This window comes from Dendrobates tinctorius, unplaced genomic scaffold (genome assembly GCF_039654945.1).
Source record: "Dendrobates tinctorius isolate UK_male_01 unplaced genomic scaffold, ASM3965494v1 ptg000156l, whole genome shotgun sequence".
NCBI lineage: Eukaryota > Metazoa > Chordata > Amphibia > Anura > Dendrobatidae > Dendrobates > Dendrobates tinctorius.
In genome coordinates, this window is record NW_027361823.1 from 22,839,790 (window position 1) to 22,862,370 (window position 22,581).

General features: G+C 42.1%; 1 protein-coding gene across 8 annotated transcripts in view; it reads right to left on the reverse strand.

Moving 5' to 3' along the window:
• The window catches only part of FAM13C (family with sequence similarity 13 member C), a 193,232-nt gene that overhangs the window by 56,960 nt on the left and 113,691 nt on the right, over positions 1-22,581 (reverse strand). For all 8 annotated transcript variants that reach the window (XM_073548262.1, XM_073548264.1, XM_073548260.1 and 5 more), the window contains one exon: positions 9,656-9,713. In XM_073548262.1, the coding sequence (XP_073404363.1) occupies positions 9,656-9,713 (58 nt within the window). The remainder of the gene's footprint in view (positions 1-9,655; positions 9,714-22,581) is intronic.

Here is a 22,581-nt window from a genome sequence, read left to right on the forward strand (position 1 = left end):
TAATAATGGGGAATATTGAACTTACTTCCACTGCAAAAAAACAATATTCAGACTTGCCCCTTATCTTCTTCTTTATTCCTTATTTTTTTTATATAGCGCTAATATATTCCGCAGCGCTTTACAGTTTGCACAAATTTTCATCACTGTCCCCGATGGGGCTCACAATCTAACTTTCCTATCAGTATGTCTTTGGCTTAGGCTACATTCACATATCTGTTACGAATGGGTCACCGAGGAGGATGGCAGGAACAGGCTAAGTCACCAGAAGACCAGAGAGGTTGGTAACTAAGCGGATTGCAGACCCCTGATCCTATCCGGACAACTAGCAGTAGCCGAGCGTTCCTATGATGCCCTAGACGCTTCGTCACAGCCGGAGGACTAACTAAGTCTAAAGACAGAAAGCTGAAAGCAGATCCCCAAATGAATAGACAGTCCCCAAACATATATTGTCGGTGAGACAAGATGAGACACAAACACAGGCATAGAACAGACTGAGCAAACGGTGTGGCCCAAGCTGTCTAGACAGGACAGAAAAAGATACTGTCTGCAATCACGCACAAAACCCTGAAAAAGGCCAACACTTCTGATATACAAAAAAACCTGAGATCACACGATCTCACCCCCGCTAGATCAGCACTCTGGTATAAACTGGCAGCAAGCAAAAAGATACTAACATAACAGGGGACTGAACAAGCTGCAACATATGAAGCAGGACCTAGCCCTGCCCCCAGCAGGGAGCACGCTGAACCCTAACAGCAAAACAGAAAGCAAAAAAAGACACAACCAGATTAGATGCAAAGGATTAGCAAAAGAATCACTTAGCTGAACATGCAGATCAGGCAGGGGACAAAAGAGCTCCAAATGCACACAGAGGAAAAAAATCACCAGCAACCTTCAAGAGCAGCCAGCTCCATTATATGCTCCCAGCCAGCAATCCCAGATTCCCAATTAACATCATCAGGTGGAGAACCTCCATCCACCTCCACTACTCTCAGTAAACACCAGAGGGAGCAAAGGGAGCTTCAGCTCAGAAATCCGAGCAAAGGAGTTCACCGAACCCTCATCCACGCCACCAGGCCGATCAGGATGGGCCCGGTGAAAGACACAAATCAATCTCTTGGCATGGATGTCAGAAGCAGAGACCCAAGAATTATCCTCCTGGCCATAAACCTTCCATTTGACCAAGTACTGAAGCCTCCGTCTAGCCAGACGAGAATCCAATATCTTCTCTACCTCATACTCCAAATTACCCTTAACCAGTACAGGGTCAGGGGGCGCTGCCATGGGAACGACTGGCTCCACAAACCTTTTCAACAAAGATTTATGAAAGACGTTATGAATCTTAAACGTAACTGGAAGAGCCAAACGAAAAGAAACAGGGTTAAGGATTTCCAAAATCTTATAAGGTCCAATAAACCTTGACTTGAATTTTGGAGATGCAACCTTCATGGGAATATTTTTTGAGGACAACCAAACCATATCACCCACATTAAACCGGCACCAATGGTCCTTTGCAGGTTGGAAAACCGTTGGGCCTTTTCCTGAGAGTGGGACAGCTTATCCACTACTTGGTCCCAAATCTGCTGCATTCTCTCTACCACAGAATCCACACCTGGGCAGGCAGAAGCTTCTACCTGCCCCTAAGAAAATCGGGGATGAAACCCAAAGTTACAAAAGAAAGGAGACATCAAAGTGGCAGAGCTAGCCCTATTGTTTAGCGCAAATTCGGCCAAGGGCAAAAATGAGACCCCATCATCCTGATCAGCAGATATGAAACATCTCAAATAGGACTCCAACATCTGGTTTGTTCTGTCAGTCTGCCCATTGGTCTGAGGATGAAATGCAGAGGAGAAAGACAACTGAATTCCTAGTTTGGAACAAAAAGCCCTCCAAAATCTGGAAACAAACTGGACCCCTCTGTCCGACACAATGTTCTCAGGAATCCCGTGCAAACGAACCACTTGTTGTAAAAGCAAGGGTACCAACTCAGAAGAAGATGGCAACTTTGGGAGTGGTACAAGATGGACCATCTTAGAAAATCTATCACAGAGAGTGAGGAGAGATGGCGGAAAGAACTACACCCTCATTTAGAATGGTCGTAGGCTCGGTCACGTCAAGAGAATCCACAAAGAAACTCCTAGAAAGGGCGTCCGCCTTAACATTCTTAGTGCCCGGAAGAGAGGAGACCACAAAATTAAAACGTGTGAAAAACAAGGCCCACCTTGCCTGTCTAGGATTCAAGCAATTGGCTGATTCAAGATAAATCAAATTCTTGTGATCGGTGAGGACAACTTGATGTCTGGCTCCCTCCAACCAATGTCTCCACTCTTCAAATGCCCACTTCATGGCCAATAATTCCCGATTCCCCACGCCATAGTTACGTTCAGATGGAGAAAATTTTCGAGAAAAGAAGGCACAGGGATTCATCTTGGAGGTTACCGGATCTCTTTGAGACAAAATGGCTCCTGCACCAATCTCAGAAGCATCTATTTCCACCTGAAATGGGAGTGAAACATCAGGTTGCCGAAGAATCGGAGCAGAAGCGAATCTCTGCTTAAGCTCCTGAAATGCCAAGACTGCCTCTGGAGACCAATTTACCACATCAGCGCCCTTTTTGGTCAAATCCGTCAAAGGTTTAACAATACCAGAAAAATTACTTATAAATTTACGGTAGAAATTAGGAAAACCCAAAAACTTCTGAAGAGCCTTCAGAGAAGTGGGCTGAACCCAATCATAAATGGCCTGCACCTTGGCCGGGTCCATTTCAATAGCAGACGGGGACAAAATGAATCCCAAAAACGAAATCCTCTGTACACGAAAAAGACATTTCGATCCCTTAACATACAGAGTATTTTCCCTCAAAATTCGGAACACAGTCCGGACATGTTCCACATGAGAATCCCAATCACTGGAAAAAATCAAAATATCAACCAGATAAATGATCAAAAACTTATCCACAAGGTCCCGGAAAATATCTTTCATAAAAGATTGGAAGACGGAAGGGGCATTAGTGAGCCCAAAAGGCCTCACCAGGTACTCAAAATGTCCCTTCGGAGTATTAAGGTACTGTCACACTTAGCGATGCACCAGCGATCCCGACCAGCGATATGACGCGGTCAGGATCGCTGGTGCATCGCTAAGTGGTTGCTAGTGAGCTGCCACACAGGCAGATCTCACCAGCGACATAGCAGGGGTCGCTACTTACCTGTCAGACGAGGCAATCCTGACGTCCTCCCGCCCGCGTCCACGCATCGCTTGTCGGCGCCAGCAGGGAGCCCAGCAGGAAGCTGACAATGAGAAACGATCCAGGACATTCTCACGCGATCAGCGATAACCAGCGGGGGAGTGTTCGGAGGTAAGTATCAGACATAGCGATATCGCTAGCAATATCGCTATAGCGTCACAAAAACCAGTGACGTTATAGCGATATTGCTAGCGATATCGCTTAGTGTGACAGGCCCTTTAAACGCCGTCTTCCATTCATCCCCGTGCTTGATGCGAATAAGATTATACGCCCCCCTGAGGTCAAGTTTGGTAAACCAACAAGCACTTTTAACTCTGGAAAATAAATCAGAGGTAACGGGTACTGATATTTAACAGTGATCTTGTTAAGGGAACGATAGTCAATACATGGCCTAAATGAGCCATCTTTTTTGGCCACAAAGAAAAAACCAGCACCCAAAGGCGAAGAGGATGGTATGATATAACCCTTCTCAGATGATTACTTGATATAAGATCGCATAGCATCATGTTCAGGTACAGATAAGTTGAAAAGGCGACCCTTGGGAAATTTACAACCGGGCATTAACTCAATTGCGCAGTCATCACTCCAATGAGGAGGCAAAGACACAGACTTACTCTCACTAAATACATCAGAAAAATCAGCCAAATAGTCAGGAACGTCTTGAGACTGGGGAAAGGTGGAGAAAACAGGAGTGTCACTAAGAACACATTGACAACCCCAACTCACCACAGACAGAGATTTCCAATCTAAAACAGGATTATGGGTTTGCAACCAAGGAAAACCCAGTACAATAGCATCATGTAAATTGTGCAACACCAAAAATTTACAATTCTCTTGATGGTCCGGGGCGACCCGCATTACCACCTGGGTCCAAAACTGGGGTTTATTCTCCGCCAAAGGGGTAGCATCAATCCCCCTCAAGGGAATAGAGGTTCTCAGGGGCACCATGGGAAAACCACAACGCTTGGCAAAGTCAAGATCCATCAGATTCAAAGCTGCTCCTGAATCCACAAAGGCCTTAACATAAAAAGTAGACAAGGAGCAGATCAAGGTAACCACCAAAAGGAACTTAGGCTGTACACTGCCCAACGCAAATGCGTGAGCAAAACGTTTTTCTCATTTAGGGCAGACAGAAATAACATGAGAGGCGTCCCCACAAAAGAAGCATAACTTATTACGCCTTCTAAATTCTTTGACATTGCGTCCTAGACAGAACCCTATCACATTGCATGGGTTCAGAAGTTTTTTCAAAAGGCAGCACCACCTCTCGTGTATTTCTATGTTCACGTAAACGTCGATCAATTTGAATGGCTAATGACATGGAGTCGTTAAGACCAGAGGGGACAGGAAATCCCACCATAACATCTTTTACGGTTTCTGCCAGACCTTTCCGAAAGAGAGCTGCTAGGGCATCATCATTCAATTTATTAAGGACCACCTACTTTCGAAACTTCTGGCAGTATAACTCCGCAGCATCCTGACCCTGGTTCAATGCCAATAAGGTCTTCTCAGCTTGATCAATAGTAATAGGTTCATCATATAACAACCCCAGGGCCTGAAAAAACGCATCCACATTAGCCAGAATAGGATCTCCAGGTGTCAGAGAAAAAGCCCAATCCTGGGGATCGCCGCGCATCAGTGAGTTTATCCTGCTGCACCAAGCTCCCCGATGAATTAGGCTTCAAGGCAAGAAATAGTTTACAGTTACTCTTGAAATTCAAAAATTTAGACAGATCCCCAGAAAACACATCAGGAGTAGGATCTTTGGTTCTACAGCAGATGATTGAGCAAGATAGGCAGAAATTCCCCGCACTTCAGCAGCGAGCTGCTCAACACGATTGGATAATTGCTTAGTCTCCATTAAAGAAAAAAATCCTCCTACGGCCCCAGAGAAAAAGAGGAAAAAAATATATAAAAAAAAAATTGACACTTTTTTTTTTCCTCTTTACAATTCTTTCCTTCTTTTTAGTACCCTAGAGTCTGCAGTTAGGCTGGTGATTCTGTTATGCATGGGTCACAGAGGAGGATGGCAGGAACAGGCTAAGCCACCAGAAGACCAGAGAGGTTGGTAACTAAGCGGATTGCAGACCCCTGATCCTATCCGCACAACTAGCAGTAGCCGTGGAGCGTTCCTAAGATGGCCTAGATGCTTCGTCACAGCAGGAGGACTAACTAAGCCTAAAGACAGAAAGATGAAATCTAAACTGCCCCGGAGCAGATCCCCAAAGGAATAGACAGCCCCCAAACATATATTGTCGGTGACACAAGATGAGACACAACACAGGCAGAGAACAGACTGAGCAAATGGTGGGGATCAAGCTGTCTAGACAAGACAGGACAGAAAAAGATACTGTCTGGAATCACGCACAATACCCTGAAAAAGGCCAACACTTCTGATATACAAAAAAACCTGAGATCACACAATCTCACCCCCGCTAGATCAGCACTCTGGTATAAACTGGCAGCAAGCAAAAAGATACTAACATAACAGGGGACTGGACAAGCTGCAACATATGAAGCAGGGCCCAGCACTGCCTCAAGCAGGGAGAACGCTGAACCCTAACAGCAAAACAGAAGGCAAAAAAAGACACAACCAGATTAGATGCAAAGGATTAGCAAAAGAATCATTTAGGCTAGTTTCACATTTGCGCTTTATAGCGCTGCGACGGCCTGCGCACGGCCGCCGCTAAGCCCCGCCCCCTCCCGGCTCCCTGCCCGCCCCATCCGGTCATCGCCTCCTACTGGCGCACATGGGCGCTTTCGATCTGCGCACCCTATCTTTAGCATAGGGTGCGCATATCGTGCGCTGGCTGTGCGCTAGCAGGATTTTGCCGTGCAACATGCTGCGTTCGGCGCACATGGGCGCACCTTCAAAAGTGCGCAGCGCACAGCAACATCCTGCTAGCGCACGGCCAGCGCACGATCTGCGCACCCTATGCTAAAGATAGGGAGCGCAGATCGCAAGCGCCAATGTGTGCCAGTAGGAAGCGATGACCGGATGGGGCGGGCAGGGAGTCGGGAGGGGGCTGGGCTTAGCGGCGGCCGTGCGCAGGCCGTCGCAGCGCTATAAAGCGCAAATGTGAAACTAGCATTATCTGAACATGCAGATCAGGCAGGGGACAAAAGAGCTCCAAATGCACACAGAGGAAAAAATCACCAGCAACCTTCAAGAGAAGCCCGCTCCATTATATGCTCCCAGCCAGCAATCCAAGATTCCCAATTATCATCGTCAGGTGGAGAACCTCCATCCACCTGGCCAGCTCCACTACTCTCAGTAACCACCAGAGGGAGCAGAGGGAACTTCGGCTCAGAAATCCGAGCAAGGGAGTTCACAACACATATCTGTATGAGTGTTTTCATCTGAGACAAACGGTCCCATTATTTCGATGGTGCCCTTTTACTTACTTTTACCTTTTCTCACCGAGGCAGGGAGACTGGCTGCACTTTTTTATCCATTGACTCTTAAAAGTGTTAATTAAATAGGAAACTTGTTAGGAAAAACGGATGTACAAAATGTGTGTTCTGTGCTTCGCACTTTATAAATGGATGCGGATAGACTTTAATGATCGACACCGATCCACAAAATGGGTGAGAGCAGAACTTGCTCTGAATCTCACTCACCCATTTTTCCAACTGACGCCTATATGGATCAATGAAACTTTATGGGTCCAAATTAAAACTCTACAGCCCTAGAATGTGTCACACGAATGTGTGAATGTAACCTTACCTACAAGCTGCTCTTAGAAACACAGTAAACCTTCAATATCCCCGAAATCAGCTCACGGGACTTCTAATTCAATGTTAACTTTACTATACAAACAGCTGGAAGATAAATGAAATATTAATGTCTTTTGTGCCTAACAGAAAATTCACCCCTGGGAAGGACAAAAAATGACAAACAATGCGTCTAGGCCAGGGGAAAATATCTCTGTACATGCGGCAATTCATAGAGTATGTCACACTTTTTAAAGAGAAAAACGCTGCACGCTGGCATATGGTGGTAAAGACCACTTCTAATTTTTGGAAAATTTGCATTAATCATACTAACATAAATTTACCAGATAAAAACAAATTATCTATAATAGTTTAAAGTAGCACTCCAGTATAATTCATATACCGTAATTCAGCCAGTATTATCTTATTTAGTTGATCCTTTCTTTGTATAAATTCATGTTATATGTCTCTCCAGTTGGATCAGGAAATCACACGATGAACCCATGTGAATTACATGCTTTTATGTTTTCTGGAGGCAGGTCATCATCTCGGTCACCAGAACTGCTCTGTAGGATGAATTTGATAGATTGTGCCAATGAAGATCTTCACATGTGCAATAGGAAATTATATCACCGTTACTGATGATGATTGCATGGCTCCTTTCACACAATTACAGTATACTGTAGATGATAACTGTTTAGCCTCCATGATTGTATTATAATTTATTAGCCCATTTCAGAGAATATAGAGGGGAGGATAATCACAGTATAACCACAGCAAACAGATACTGGCTATACTCGCTGGCATGATATGCACGGGCTTAGCAAAACACACAGTAATAAAATATAGGGTGAAAGCTGGGAATCAAGATGGAGGTTAAAGAAAAGTTAAAAAAGAGGTCAAACTGCATTAAAATAAGTACACAATGTGTAAAAGAAGTGCAAAGTGTGAGAGACAATCACGAGGGTGAAAACATATCTGGCACTCCGTGAGTGGACTAAAATCTTCAACTTTATCTCAGGAACATAAATATGACAGCTCAGCTGACAAAACCAGCACGTTTCGACCAGAAGTTCTTAAAAAATGTATCACTAGACTTTAATAATTGCATTCATAAAAGAATTATATGATTGCTGCATAGATAATAAATTATATATTATGGGAAATTATCCTGATAAACTCTTGGTCTGACAGGGGTCAAAATGATCAGGGCCAGCTCCAGGTTTAAGTTGGCCCCGCGCGAAAGAGTCTCAGCGGGCCCCTTTAGCACATACCACAATTCATGATGCTCAGATAAGAAATATAGGTATAGAACAATGCCAAAGATTTCTTACATTACATGAGTGATATCTACTGTAAATGCTACAATAGCTCAGAAACCGGCGAATCCTCACAGAGCAAAGCACACAGAGTGACCACAAACTTATCATTTTAGATGGGGCAGTATAGTCCTCTGTACAGTATTAAGGGCACCACATAGTCCTCCACACAGTATTATGGGCACCACACAGTCCTCTATACAGAATTATGATCACCATATAGTCCTCCATACAATATAATGCCCACATATATTGCTCTCTACAGTACAATGCCCACATATACTGCTCCATACAGTATGTAATGGTCCCATATATTGCTCCTTACAGTATAATGGGCCCAAATATTACTCCATACAGTATTATGGGCCCCATATATTGCTCCATACAGTATAATGGGCCCCATATGTTGCGCCATACAGTATTATGGGCCCCATATATTGCTCCATACAGTATAATGGGCCCCATATATTGCTCCATACAGTATTATGGGCTCCATATATTGCTGCACACAGTATAATGGGCCCCATATATTGCTCCATACAGTATAATGGGCCCCATATATTGCTCCATACAATATTATGGGCTCCATATATTGCTGCACACAGTATAATGGGCCCCATATATTGCTCCATACAGTATAATGGGCCCCATATAATGTTCATTACAGTATAATGGGCACATATAATGCTTCATACATTATAATAGGCCACATATAATGCTCCATACAGTATAATGGGCCACATATAATGCTCCATACAGTATAATGGGGCCCCACATAATACTCCATACATAAGAAATAAAATAAAAAAAATCAAATACTCACCTATCCGCAGGTCCAGTTTCTTCAGCATCTTTTGACTCTTTGCACTGCTCAGAGAGGGCGTGCTGTACTGACGTCATTGCGCCCTCTTCCCTGAAACGTCACAGTCAGAAGATGGTGATGCTGAAGACACTGGAGCTGCGGGGAATAAGGAGAGGTGAGTATTTGAGTGGGGCCCGATTACAGCGCTGGCACCAGGCTCCCCTGACTCACGGGCTCCATAGCATGCCAATGTCCCTGATGCCAAGTGGGCCCCCCATTCATCCTGGTCCTGGCACATGCCTGGGTGTGCCCGGTGGTGACGCCGGCCCTGAAAAATGATCATGTAGCAACCTTCTCAATGATTTGCAGTCTCTATGAAAAGCACTTCTAGGTCATTCTGTGATAAATCATAAATAATGAGGTACTAGGAATGGCTGACGTTCTATAAAAGCAATCTACAGGGAAAATGTCTGACTCCATGCCAAAGTTTCATCTCATCAATCACACACACACACACACACAATCAATGGGTCTGGGGTGTTACAAGTTAGAATATACAGTCAGATCTGTTCTTACCTCACTCGCATGCTGCAGCTGCTCAGCAAAGTCCTGAATCCGCATTATGGGGCTGCTTCTGAAAAACAATGAGAAATCATCAATACATATAATGTCCTAAATATTAGAACGAAAGTGATAGCGTTTGGTTCTAATACAAGAAATGTGTAGTTATCTACATATGAGAACTACATAACAATGCATCTATAAGGGAGAAATCCAAGAGCAGTGCCACTCCTGAAACTTAACACAAAGTGAATGTTACATTTATTTTAATACACATTCTGCTTCAAAATCTGCATTATAGCCATTGATTTACATGCATTTAAACCCTGCGCCGTAGAAAAAGTGATATGTCGCTTACTTACGTGGATTCTGGGTGGATTCTACAAGGAAATCACATTGGGTAGCCGGAAGTGTATTAGTCCCACTGAATTATTGGGTCATTTTGCCCTTGTAGTATGAGAAACATAACCAATGCAGCCAGTGTGCAGACTGTATCCTCTCTGTGTATGGGAAAGTGGACTGTAATGAGAAGAGCTCTCACGGCGCGGAGCAGCCAGGTGACACAACACAGGAGTTAAGCACAGATCTCCACAGATACCGCACTTATTTGCTTGCACTCGGTCACATGCTGTTTTGTGTCAACATCAACACCTTTGTTGATGGTGGTGATTGACTGTGTGCTTACTGTAATAACGAGTGGAGAGCTCCTCACACAGACACAGATCTAGAAAGACAAGATATTCACTGGGACAAGAGGCTCTGATCACGTCTCAGGTTATTAGCTGAAAAAGTTGAACTTCTGTCCCTCTAAAATAATAAACCCACCAAGGTAAGGAGGTCCATTTTGAACCCCAAAGCAGGTGTAATTATGCATTATGGTGGACTTCAAAGGGCCCCTTTTCTGTTTGAGTCCACCTGTGACCCAAGTTCCTTAGGAGCACCTCAGTAGCCTCTTTAAGGTTTAGAAAAATGAATCTATTCTTGGTTTGAGGCCCTGAGGCTCAAAAGAAAAGGTTTTTGCACCTCAAAGGCCCACCACTACCTGACAGTTCTCCATCTACCGTTTTAGAAGGTGTCCTTATATCTCATTTACTTGTACTCTTGTGATGTATGCTATCAAAGTCAATCTAGTCAAGGAGGTGGCTACACAGCAGAATCAAGTCCAGCTGTTCTAACCAGACATGGTTTGATATCCCAGAAAATGGTCAAATGGTTTATGATGATTTTTCCCTTTCCTCAGGAACAATAATTATCAAGCTATCAAAAGTGGAAATTAGGTGAGAACACATTGATATGACTCTGTAGCATCTCCACCTCTTCGATTGGATAGACCTGATCAGTGTAGGACTGGGCTGCAAAGGGTCCACCCAGGGCCGGACTGGCCATCTGGCAATTCTGGCAAATGCCAGAAGGGCCTGTCTGGTCATGGGCCGCCTTGTCTACTACGTTGTTAACAGAATCTGTGTTCTCAGGACACCCATACTGTTAAGAGTTGTGATGGAACACAAAGTCGCTGACTCCATCATTTACCCCAGCAGACCACAGGTATCATTAGAAATATTGGTCTTGTAGTAAATCTTGCTGTCCTTCTTCCAGGGTAATATTAGTAATATATCCCATCTGGTGCTTGGGAACTTAGACAGCATGGGCCTCTGTGTGATTTCAAATGCCAAGGCTGAATTTCAGTCCCAGTCCGTACTAGGGACCACCAGTAATATTGACTCTGCCGGCCCACTGTTCAGCTACATGTAAATATTAATTATCCTCATTCTCAAATTCTGATAGTTTGTTTATAGACTGTTCTATTAGTTTTTCTCATAAAGAACCCCTGTTTCCCTTCTCCAAGACTCTGTTATTTACGGTAAATAATAATTCTTGTAAACTGTAATCACCACTAGGGGGAGCATAATGTCCCCATTAAAATGAAAGTGAGCTATATAAATCAGTATGCAGTGAGCGCCCCCTAGAGGGAAGGAGAAGGAACTTTACCATTTACCTATCTGAACTTATGACTTGGAAGTATTGGATTCAGCACTCTTCATAGGAAAAACAGAACTTTCTAGGTGTTGTCTGTGTATGAGGGCTTCTCTCAGGCATAGACCATGCCTACCAGCCCAGGCAGTCAGTCTTCACCTGATAGTGTAATTTTTAAATTAAATAATATTACATAGACAAGGTATTTTTTTCACCTCCAGTTACATATTAGTTGCTTTTTGAGCAGATTTAACCTTCTAAATACTCTGAAGACAATATTTACCAAGATCAGCAAAGTCGCCATGTACATTACAGAGCAGATGAAGAGTGAAAATGTCAGGAATCTCTGTATTATGGCATCCCCTCACTAGTTATGCACAGTAAATATCCCCATTGTAATAAAAAGAGTGATGTCAGGCTCAAGCGAGAACATAAGCACATTTACAATAAACAAGACATCCTGTAGATCATATACACGCGTCAATGATTACATCCTTATAACTAAGTAATCATTGCTGTCTGATTGATAGGCAGGGAGACTTAGAGCTCACCAGGATTTTGCCACCTAATCTGAGAGCAGCATAATGCAGAGACAGAGACCCTGATTCCAGAAATGTGTCACTTACTGGGCTGCTTCCTGTTTTGATCAAATCACTGATTTACCAGCAGGCGATTCACCAAGGGAATAGTAAACCTGCTGCCATATAGTCCTCCTTATTCATGAGCTCCCTATAAACCCACCCCCACCAGTGATTGGCAGCTTTCTGCCTATGCACAGTGTGTGCAGAAAACTGCCAATCCAAAAGGAAATCAATAAATCAGTGGCTGCTCAGAGGCCTATTAGTACAAGTAGTTATGGTCTGTTGAGTCACAGGCTACTGGCTGCCACAATCAGGATACAGGCTGTCCTAAACAGTAGTACTCATCTATATGAAGATTTATAGAGCAATCAGTACTGTATGTAAAGCTAAGCGTCTCCTATTATGTATGCTTTGGCTTTGACAGGGAAGGGGACTCATTTTAATATTGAAATAAGCAGCCAGCCCCCTTCAAACACAATGCTGATCAGTTACCGATGCAGCAATCTCTGTCCTGTTCTGAGTACAGAAGTGCAGCTGCCAGGAGAGATACCGAGACCAAGACGTCATTGGAGTTTTGACGATATAAAAAATAGAATAAGAACATTTTTTTAATTTGAAATATTAAAGGGAATCTGTATGTGGGATCAACCCTCCTAAGCCACCTATATAGGCATGTAGGTCATAGGAGGTGGAATAAAATGATACCATGATATCTGTGATCTGATGTTTTATTCCTGAAATATCCACAAGTTTCTTAATATAAGCTGTTCTGATCTATGTGCCGGACATAGAACTCCCAGAGAATCTGCCTCCAGAGATTATTGTAAATGAAAGGGAGCGTTACCAATGCAAAACTTGTAATGTCTGACAGTCTGCTCTCCGGATCTACATGTCGCACACTAGTAACAATCCCTGTCAGTTACAATAATCTCTGGAGGCGAATTCTCAGTGAGATCTCTGTCCGAACCCATAGATCCTAACAGCTCATTTACATATTAAGAAAAGCCTAGAATTCTCTGGAATAAGACACTGGAACATAGAGATCAAGGTATCATTTTATTGAGCTTCCGATGACCTACATGGCCATATAAACGGCTTTATGAGGGTTAAACCTACTGATAAATTCCCTTTAACCATTTTTTTCTATTTTGAAACTTTAGGCGCTTTAAAATAAAATCAAATAACTGTAAATATTACTAAGGGACTTTTCTAAGCAGATTTATTTCTAAAAATGAGAAACTGGGTCTGAGCAGAAAAAGTAAATTAATGTGCATGCAAAATGTAATTGCATATGAACACATGACCTTTACACAGAGAAAACCAAAAGCAAAACACAAAACAAATATCCTGGAATAAAAAAGTAAAAAAATATATTGCAAAAATTGCATGAAGGTAGTAATAATATTGTATTTAAAACCTTTCCACTTGTCAAGTGAACAAGGACAGAGGGACTGAACCACCAGTAATAGTATAGGCCAGACAGGATGGATTTTCCAACTCAGAAACAGCATATAAGGGTGTGACCGCCCTGTTTCTGAGTTGGAAAATCCATCCTGTCTGGCCTATACTATTACTGGTGGTTCAGTCCCTCTGTCCTTGTTCACATTTACATCACTTGACAAGTGGAAAGGTTTTAAATACAAGAGTTAGGACTGTCCCACAAGGGTTGCCGTGACGTGGCGGGATGGCTTCTACATTATTTTGACCAAAATTATGTTAACTAAATACCCTTATTATTACTATTATTACTACCTTCATGCAATTTTTGCAATATATTTTTTTACTTTTTTATTCCAGGATATTTGTTTTGTGTTTTGCTTTTGGTTTTATTTCTAAAAATGTACTAGAACCCATATCGCAAAGTCATTCATAGCCACTCTGTCTGCTGAAAATGCCCTGGCTTTTTGGCAACCGTAGATCATGCTACCCAATCCACATCTATTCATGTTCCTTAAAATCACCCGTGCTGCAAATTACAAAGCATTTGGCAGTAATAAGAGAACGAAGGAGCCAGAAGCAGCACAGATCGGAGAACTACAGTAGGACCAGCCCAGTCCTGACAAAGTAGCCTCCTACCTCAGATGTGAGCAAGGTTGTTTGCCACCACAATCTTCAGGACTACCTTAACTTAGCCTAGACCTCTAGCGGGTACTGAAGCAGGCAAGGGACCGCACTGGGTTAAAAGTTGACCAGTGATATCTCATTTTTCCAACAAAATTTACAAAAAAAATTTTTTTTTTTTTAAGAGACCACCTCACATTTTAAATGACTTTGTGGAGTCAATATAACCCAAAATACCCAAAAGTGACACCATTCTAAAAACTGCACCCCTCAAGGTACTCAAAACCACATTCAAGATTAACCCCTTCAGGTGCTTCACAGAAGCTGAAGCAATTTGGAAGTAAAAAATGAACATTTAATTTTTTTCACAAAAAATTTATTTCAGACCCAAACTTTTTATTTTCGCAAGGGTATCAGAAGAAAATGGACCCAAAATTTGTTGTGCAATTTCTCCTGAGTACGCCGATAGAAAATCCCATGACGGATAACATGATCAGGGATAAAAATTCTCAGTTAAATGTCACCTGCTTAACCCAGCAGGCAGGACGGCGGCGGCTAAAAATCACTAAAATTGACAAATCCCCGGGCCCGGATGGGATACACCCCCGAGTACTGCAGGAATTAAGCACAGTCATAGATAGACCATTATTTTTAATCTTTAAAGATTCCATAATAACAGGGTCTGTACCACAAGACTGGCGTATAGCAAATGTGGTGTCAATATTCAAAAAGGGGACAAAAACTGAGCTTGGAAATTATAGGCCAGTAAGTTTAACCTCAACTGTGGGTAAAATTCTGGAGGGTTTTCTAAGAGATACTATACTGGAGTATCTGGAGAAGAATAACCTCATGACCCACTATCAACATGGGTTTACAAGGGACCGCTCCTGTCAGACTAATCTGATAAGCTTTTATGAAGAGGTAAGTTCCGGACTGGACCAAGGGAATGCAGTGGACGTGGCGTACATGGACTTTTCAAAAGCTTTTGATACGGTGCCACACAAAAGGTTGATACATAAAATGAGAACAATGGGGATAGGGGAAAATATGTGTAGGTGGGTTAAGAGCTGGCTCAGGGATAGGAAACAAAGGGTGGTTATTAATGGAGCATACTCAGATTGGGTCACGGTTAGCAGTGGGGTACCACAGGGGTCAGTTTTGGGCCCGCTTCTTTTTAACATATTTATTAATGACCTTGTAGGGGGCATAGAGAGTAGAATTTCAATATTTGCAGATGACACTAAACTCTGCAGGGTAATCAATACAGAGGAGGACAATTTTATATTACAGGAGGATTTATGTAAACTAGAAGCTTGGGCTGATAAATGGCAAATGAGCTTTAATGGGGATAAATGTAAGGTCATGCACTTGGGTAGAACGAGCAAGATGTATAATTATGTGCTTAATTGTAAAACACTGGGCAAAACAGTCACTGAAAAAGACCTAGGTGTATGGGTGGATGACAAACTCACATTTAGCGGCCAGTGTCAGGCAGCTGCTAAAGGCAAATAAAATAATGGGATGCATTAAAAGAGGCATAGATGCTCATGAGGAGAACACAGTTTTATCTCTATATAAGTCACTAGTGCGACCACACTTAGAATACTGTGTACAGTTCTGGTCTCCGGTGTATAAGAAATACATAGCTGAACTGGAGCGGGTGCAGAGAAGAGCGACCAAGGTTATTAGGGAACTAGGGGGTCTGCAATACCAAGACAGGTTATTACACTTGGGGTTATTTAGTTTGGAGAATCGAAGGCTTAGGGGTGATCTTATTACAATGTATAAATATATGTGGGGACAATACAAAGACCTTTCTAATGATCTTTTTACTCTTAGACCTGTGACAGGGACAAGGGGGCATCCTCTACGTCTGGAGGAAAGAAGGTTTAAGCATACTCACAGACGCGGATTCTTTACTGTAAGAGCAGTGAGACTATGGAACTCTCTGCCATATGATATTGTAATGAGTGATTCCCTACTAAAATTTAAGAAGGGACTGGATGCCTTTCTTGAAAAGTATAATATTACAGGGTATATACACTAGTTTCCTTAATATTGCGTTGATCCAGGGAGCTAGTCTGATTGCCGTATGTGGAGTCGGGAAGGAATTTTTTTCCCCAATGTGAAGCTTACTGTTTGCCACATGGGTTTTTTTTGCCTTCCTCTGGATCAACATGTTAGGGCAAGTAAGGATAGGCTATGGGTTGAACTAGATGGACTTAAAGTCTCCCTTCAACCTTAATAACTATGTTACTATGTTACTATGATACCCCATTTGTGAGGGAAATCTATTGTTTGAGGTTGCACGGCAGGGCTCAGAAGGGAAGGAGCGCCATTTGGTCATCATATTGAATATGTCATCATTAGTTTTGAGTGCTCGCTACTCCAGTTTGTATCGGGTGCTCAGACATGCACCAAATATCGTGGATGTTAGACACCCCCAAAAAAACATGAGGGGATATGCGATACTTGAGAACCCAATGCAAACTTGAGTAGAGAGCACTTTCGCTCCACACTAGTCGTCATATCGTAATTTTTTTTTTTTACTTTTGAAAAACCTCCAATTCTAACCCCAACCCACCGCTAACCCTAACACAGCCCTAACACAGCCCTAACTCAACCCCATCCCTAACCCCAACCATAAGCCCAACTGCAAAGAATGGAAATATATACAACTCTGGAAAAAATTAAGAGACAACTGCAAAATTTTCAGTCTGTCTGATTTTTCTCTTTATAGGTATATTTTTGTGTAAAATGTAAATTGCTCTTTTATTCTATGAACTACTGACAACACGTCTTCGATTTCCAAACACTAAATTTTGTATTTATTTTCAGAAAATGAGAAATGGTCAAAATAACAAAAAGATTCAGTGCTTCTAGACCTCAAATAATGCTAAGAAAACAAGTTCATAATAACTTAGAAACAACAATACTAATGTTTTAACTCAGGAAGAGTTCAGAAATCAATATTTTGTGGAATATAACCATGATTGTTAATCCCAGCTTTCATGCATCTTGGCATGCTTTCCACCAGTCTTTCTCACTGCTTTTGGGTGACCTTATGCCACTCCAGGTTCTAAAATGTAAGCAGTTCTTCTTTGTTTGATGACTTGTGACTATCCATCTTCCTTTTGATTACATTCCAGAGGTTTTCAATGGGGTTCAGGTCTGGAGATTGGGCTGGCCATGACAAGGATTTGATGTGGTGGTCCTTCATCCACACATTGATTGACCTAGCTGTGTGGCGTGGCACATTGTCCTGCTGGAAAAACCAGTCCTCAGAGTTAGGGAACACTGCCTGACCAGAAGGATCCCCACATCATCACCGATCCTCTACCAAATTTCACAGTGGGTGCAAGACACTGTGGTTTGTACACCTCTCCAGGTCTTCGTCTAACCATTAGATGACTAGGTGTTGGGCAAAGCTGAAAATTAGACTCATCAGAGAAGATTACCTTACTCCAGTCCTCTATGGTCCAATCCTTATGGTTTTTGGCAAATTTCAGCCTGGCTCTCCTTTGCTTCTCATTGATGAAAAGCTTTTTTCTAGCTTTACATGACTTGAGCCCTGCCTCTCAGAGCCAGTTATAAACTGTTCTTGTCATGCACTTCACCCCAGTTGCCATTTGCCATTCCTTTTGCATCCTTTTGTAGGTCACTTGATGTCATCCTGCGGTTGCTGAGTGACATTTGAATAAGATGACAGTCATCTCGATCAGTGGAGAGTCGTTTTTGCCCTCTGCCGGTCTGTAGCTTTGTTGTCCCCAATGTCTGCTGATTGACCTTGTTGTAATGGACAGCCGTCTTAGAAATTTTAAGGATGGAGGCAACATGACGCTTACTGTATCCCTCTGCTAGTAAAGCCAGAATTGAGCCCTTCTTTTCCACAAGACTTTTCTTTTCAACTCCTTTGGCATGGATAAAAGTTATTTTTTCATTCCTATTACTTTTGGGATATTACTAGCACTTGTTTTGCCATCCAGCTTGTCCTACCTATTGCAAGAGAATTGTGAACACCACAGCAGGGTTTTTTATACTTTCCTTCGTTAAATATGATTTGGTTCAGGTGATCACCTAATGAGAAGCACATTAAGTAGAATGAGGTGTACTCTGGTTGGAATTCAACTGACACTGGAATGGAATGGCTGTCAGAAATGTAGCTGATTTTTATAAAACTGTGCAGTGGTCTCTTAATTTTTGCCAGAGTTGCATATATTATAATTTTTATCTAACTAAGGGGGTGACAAAGGGGATCTGATTTACTATTTTTTCTTTTGATCACTGTGATAGGGTCTATCACATTGATCAAAAGGAACCAATGGGAAAAATTTCCTATTGTTGCTGGGTACAGATCTCGGCGGACACACTGCGCAAGCTCCCGCCATTTTTTTTCCGATTAAGATGACGCTGGTCAATGGACTGATCAGCAGGTTCCCGGGTGATGGCGGAGGTACCAGGGTGTGTCGGGGGGCATCATTTTTCTCTCCTCTGACATATATGTCATATCAGAAGAGAGAGAAATTATTGAAACAGCCGACACACTTTTTCTTTTTTGCAATCACAAAAAGGGCATCTAATAAAAAAATGAAGCAAAAAAAATGCAATAATCAGAGCAGGATGCTATTGTATATTTTGGTGCAGATATCTGCAGAAAAAAAAAAAACTAGAAAAAAAAAAATACAGCATTTTGGCATGTGGGAACATGGCCTAATATTTTAGCTTTTAATTTCTTGTTTTCTCACTCACTCTCATTGTTCAGTATGTGGCGCCTTCTCCTTTTATAACGAATGGGATTTATACCTCATCCTTACAAAAATGACAGATAATATAGTGCAAAGTTAATAAACAACCCTGGTGGTGCACCAAGAAGTAAAAAACAAACTGTGTGATGAAAAACACTGCTGTGACTTATTTCATGTGATTATTTTGGTTGCAGAAAACCAAATCCCAGATGGGTTGCATGCAAGTCACAAGTTGCAAGCATGGCGGTCCATATGAGACAAGTTGCATGTGACTCGCAGGTAATCCACAACATTCTTAGCTTTTTTGCGTTGGCGGCATCACAGTTGAAGTGGGTCGTACGTTGCACACGATTAGCTTGAAATCCATTAAGGCTATGTACCCACATATGCAGAAAAAAACTGACTCCTTCCCAGGAAAAACGCGCGTTTTTTGTGCTTTTTTATGCGTTTTTTACAGGAGCATCCTCCTGCTCATAGAATATAGTTATAAATGCGGATTTTTCCGTGAAATTAATGAGCATGCTGCGCTTTTTACCGCGATGCGTTTTTTTCGCGGTAAAAATCAATGTGCACAAAAAGTGCGGAATTCATTAAAATGAATGGGATGCGTCTTGTAAGAGTTTTTTAAGCGTTTTTGCCGGTAAAAACACTTAAAAAACGCAAAAAAAGCGCTTACGTGGGTACGCAGCCTAAACATGATGTCACAATGATTTTAATATTGCTGTGTAGCTCCACATTAAAGTGGAAGCCTCACCTCTTCCAACATGTCTGTTTTAGTAAATACTTGCATTCCTCATAAAACACCAATTCTGGAGCATCTTCTCTTATGAATCAGTGTTGTGCCATTCCTCTATTATTCTTCTTAGAACTTTAAGAATGAATTGACAGCTGATCGTTACGGTTCACTTTCTGAAAGGGGCGGGTCCCGACGTTTGACATTGACTACACTGATTGGACAACGTCCTTCCGTGCAGTGACACGCCCCCATCTGGTAACACTCAACGGTCTCTATACAGAACTTTATTAGGCCACGTTCACACGGTCAGTAATTTACATCAGTATTTGTAAGCCAAAATCAGGAGTGGGTGATAAATACAGAAGTGGTGACGTGTTTCTATTATACTTTTCCTCTGATTGTTCCACTCCTGATTTTGACTTACAAATACTGATGTAAAATACTGACCAAATACCGAAAGTGTGAACGCGGCCTTAGAACCAGCCTGGGAAAGGCACATGTAGAATTTTAGAAAAGAAGTGACTGAATTGTTTTAATTTTGTCAATACAAGTTTTTGACAAAACAAGTAAGGAGAGGTAACAAATTTTAGGTAAAATCTACTGTGAACATCTCATATGTTGCCTGATTACCAGTTTATGGGAATTTCTAGACTAAAAAGTTATATTTGTTGTTCAAATATATTAACAAAGGTAAAAGACTGAAGGTCTTTTTACAAAGTGGACACAGATTCCACCAGTTTCTACTCTCTACGACAGCAATCTACATAGGTTTTATTAGTATATGCTTATTCAACGCTGCTGCAATTAAGAGAAACAATCTAGGCATAAAAAATCACGAAGTAAAGAAAAACTGGAGGAGAATTGATGTAGAATTAGTGTTTAACTTGGCAGAACAGATGCACAATGCACAAAGAGCAGGGTGCCATGAAAAATGTCTTTGTATTACTTGATAAATCTACATCACTTTTAAGCTGAAACTGTTTGTGTCTGAACAAAGTGTTCACATAATAGACTGTTACACCTTATAATACATTCAGAGCACAATGGTTGTAAACTGGGCAAAATGTTGAACTGACACGTGTAACTTATGTTCTCAGATGCTCCTGTTGGGGGCGTAATTATAGTGGGTGCAGGGGATGCAGTCACACCTGGGCCCTAGTACCCAGTGAGGCCCCGTGGCGTCCATATGAGAAAACCAACACTAAGAAAGATCCATAACAGTCACGAGCCCAGGTGGAGATTTTGCATTGCGGCCCACGAGCTTCAAACTACGACACTGCCTCCTGTTATGCATTAGAGAGGTCAAGATCTCCCACTTCCATTAAAATTTGAAAAATGTTTGATATTTTACAAAAAACTGGAAATTAAGAAACAAAATGGCAGAATAACTTCCAGTATATATTTTCACTCGGATGCCTTATTGTGAAATAAAATATTATACCGTGTATCGCCACTAAGAGTCCAGCCACATGGCCCTAACATGGGTCCATATGCAAGCCTTTCATTAAAGGGACTAGGTCAGAACAGAATGACTGTTCAAACCAAGTATTTAGTGAATCACAGCGCGGCCAATAATGTATATACAACATCCCATCTGCTTGTTTTCCCTAAATCTCCACCCCACTCTTCTTTGATTGACAGCTCTAGCGTCATAGAGTCAGAGAAGAGTGGAGATAGAGTGGAAACAAGCAGATAGGAAGATGTAGTTAAATGATCATTCAGCGCTGACAAAGTCCCTTTAAGTACAGGATTTGATCATGTGACATAAGAAAAGCAGCACCCTGAATACAGTTTCATTATCACATAATAGATCCCCTTTAATTTTAGGTATTTAATTTGTGACCTATACCTAGACAGACATTAAAGCGTGCATCACAAAAAAAATGCATGTTCTCAACTGTGTTTTGATCTACATAGACTTTCCACATCTGGCCACTGGGATTTTTTCCCATTCCTCAAAAACTGCTCCAGCTCCTTCAAGTTAGATGGTTTCCTCTGGTGAACAGCAATCTTCAAGTCTGACCACAGACTCTCAATTGGATTAAGGTCTGGGCTTTGACTAGGCTACTCCAAAACATTTACACATTTCCCCTTAAACCACTTGAGTGTTTCTTTAGTAGTATGCTTTGGGTCATTGTCTGGTTGGAAGGTGAACCACCGTTCCAGTCTAAAGTCACTGACAGACTGAAACAGGTTTTGCTCAAGAACATCCCTGTATTTTGCACTATCCATTTTCCCTGTCCCTGCTGCTGTAAAACATCACCACAGCATGATGCCACCACGTTTCACTGTGGGGATGGTGTTCATGGGGTGATGAGCTGTGTTGGTTTGGTGACAGATATAGCATTGGTGGCTGAAAAGTTCAATCTTGGTCTCCTCTGACCACAGCACCTTCCTCCATACATTTGGGGAGCCTTCTGCATGTTTTTTGGCAAACTCAAAACGAGCCTTACAATTTTTGCGTGTAAGTAAAGGCTTTTTTCTGCCCACTCATCCATAAAGGCCACCACTATGGAGTGTACGGCTTATTGTAGTCGCATGGATAGATACTCCAGTCTCTGCTTGGGAATGCTGCAGTTCCTTCAGGGTTACATTTGAGAGTTTTGATGTGCGGCCCTTTCTTGGTAGTTTGTGGTACCATATTCTTTCCATTTGATGATAATGGATTTGATGGATCGGCAGGGGATCATCAGAGATTGGGATTTTTTTTTTTAACCCAACCCTGACTTGTTCTTCTCAACAACTTTGTCCCTGCCTTGTTTGGAGATCTCCATGGTCTTCATGGTGCTTGGTAAGTGGTGCCTCTTGCTTAATGGTGTTGCAGCCTCTGTCGCCTTTCAGAGA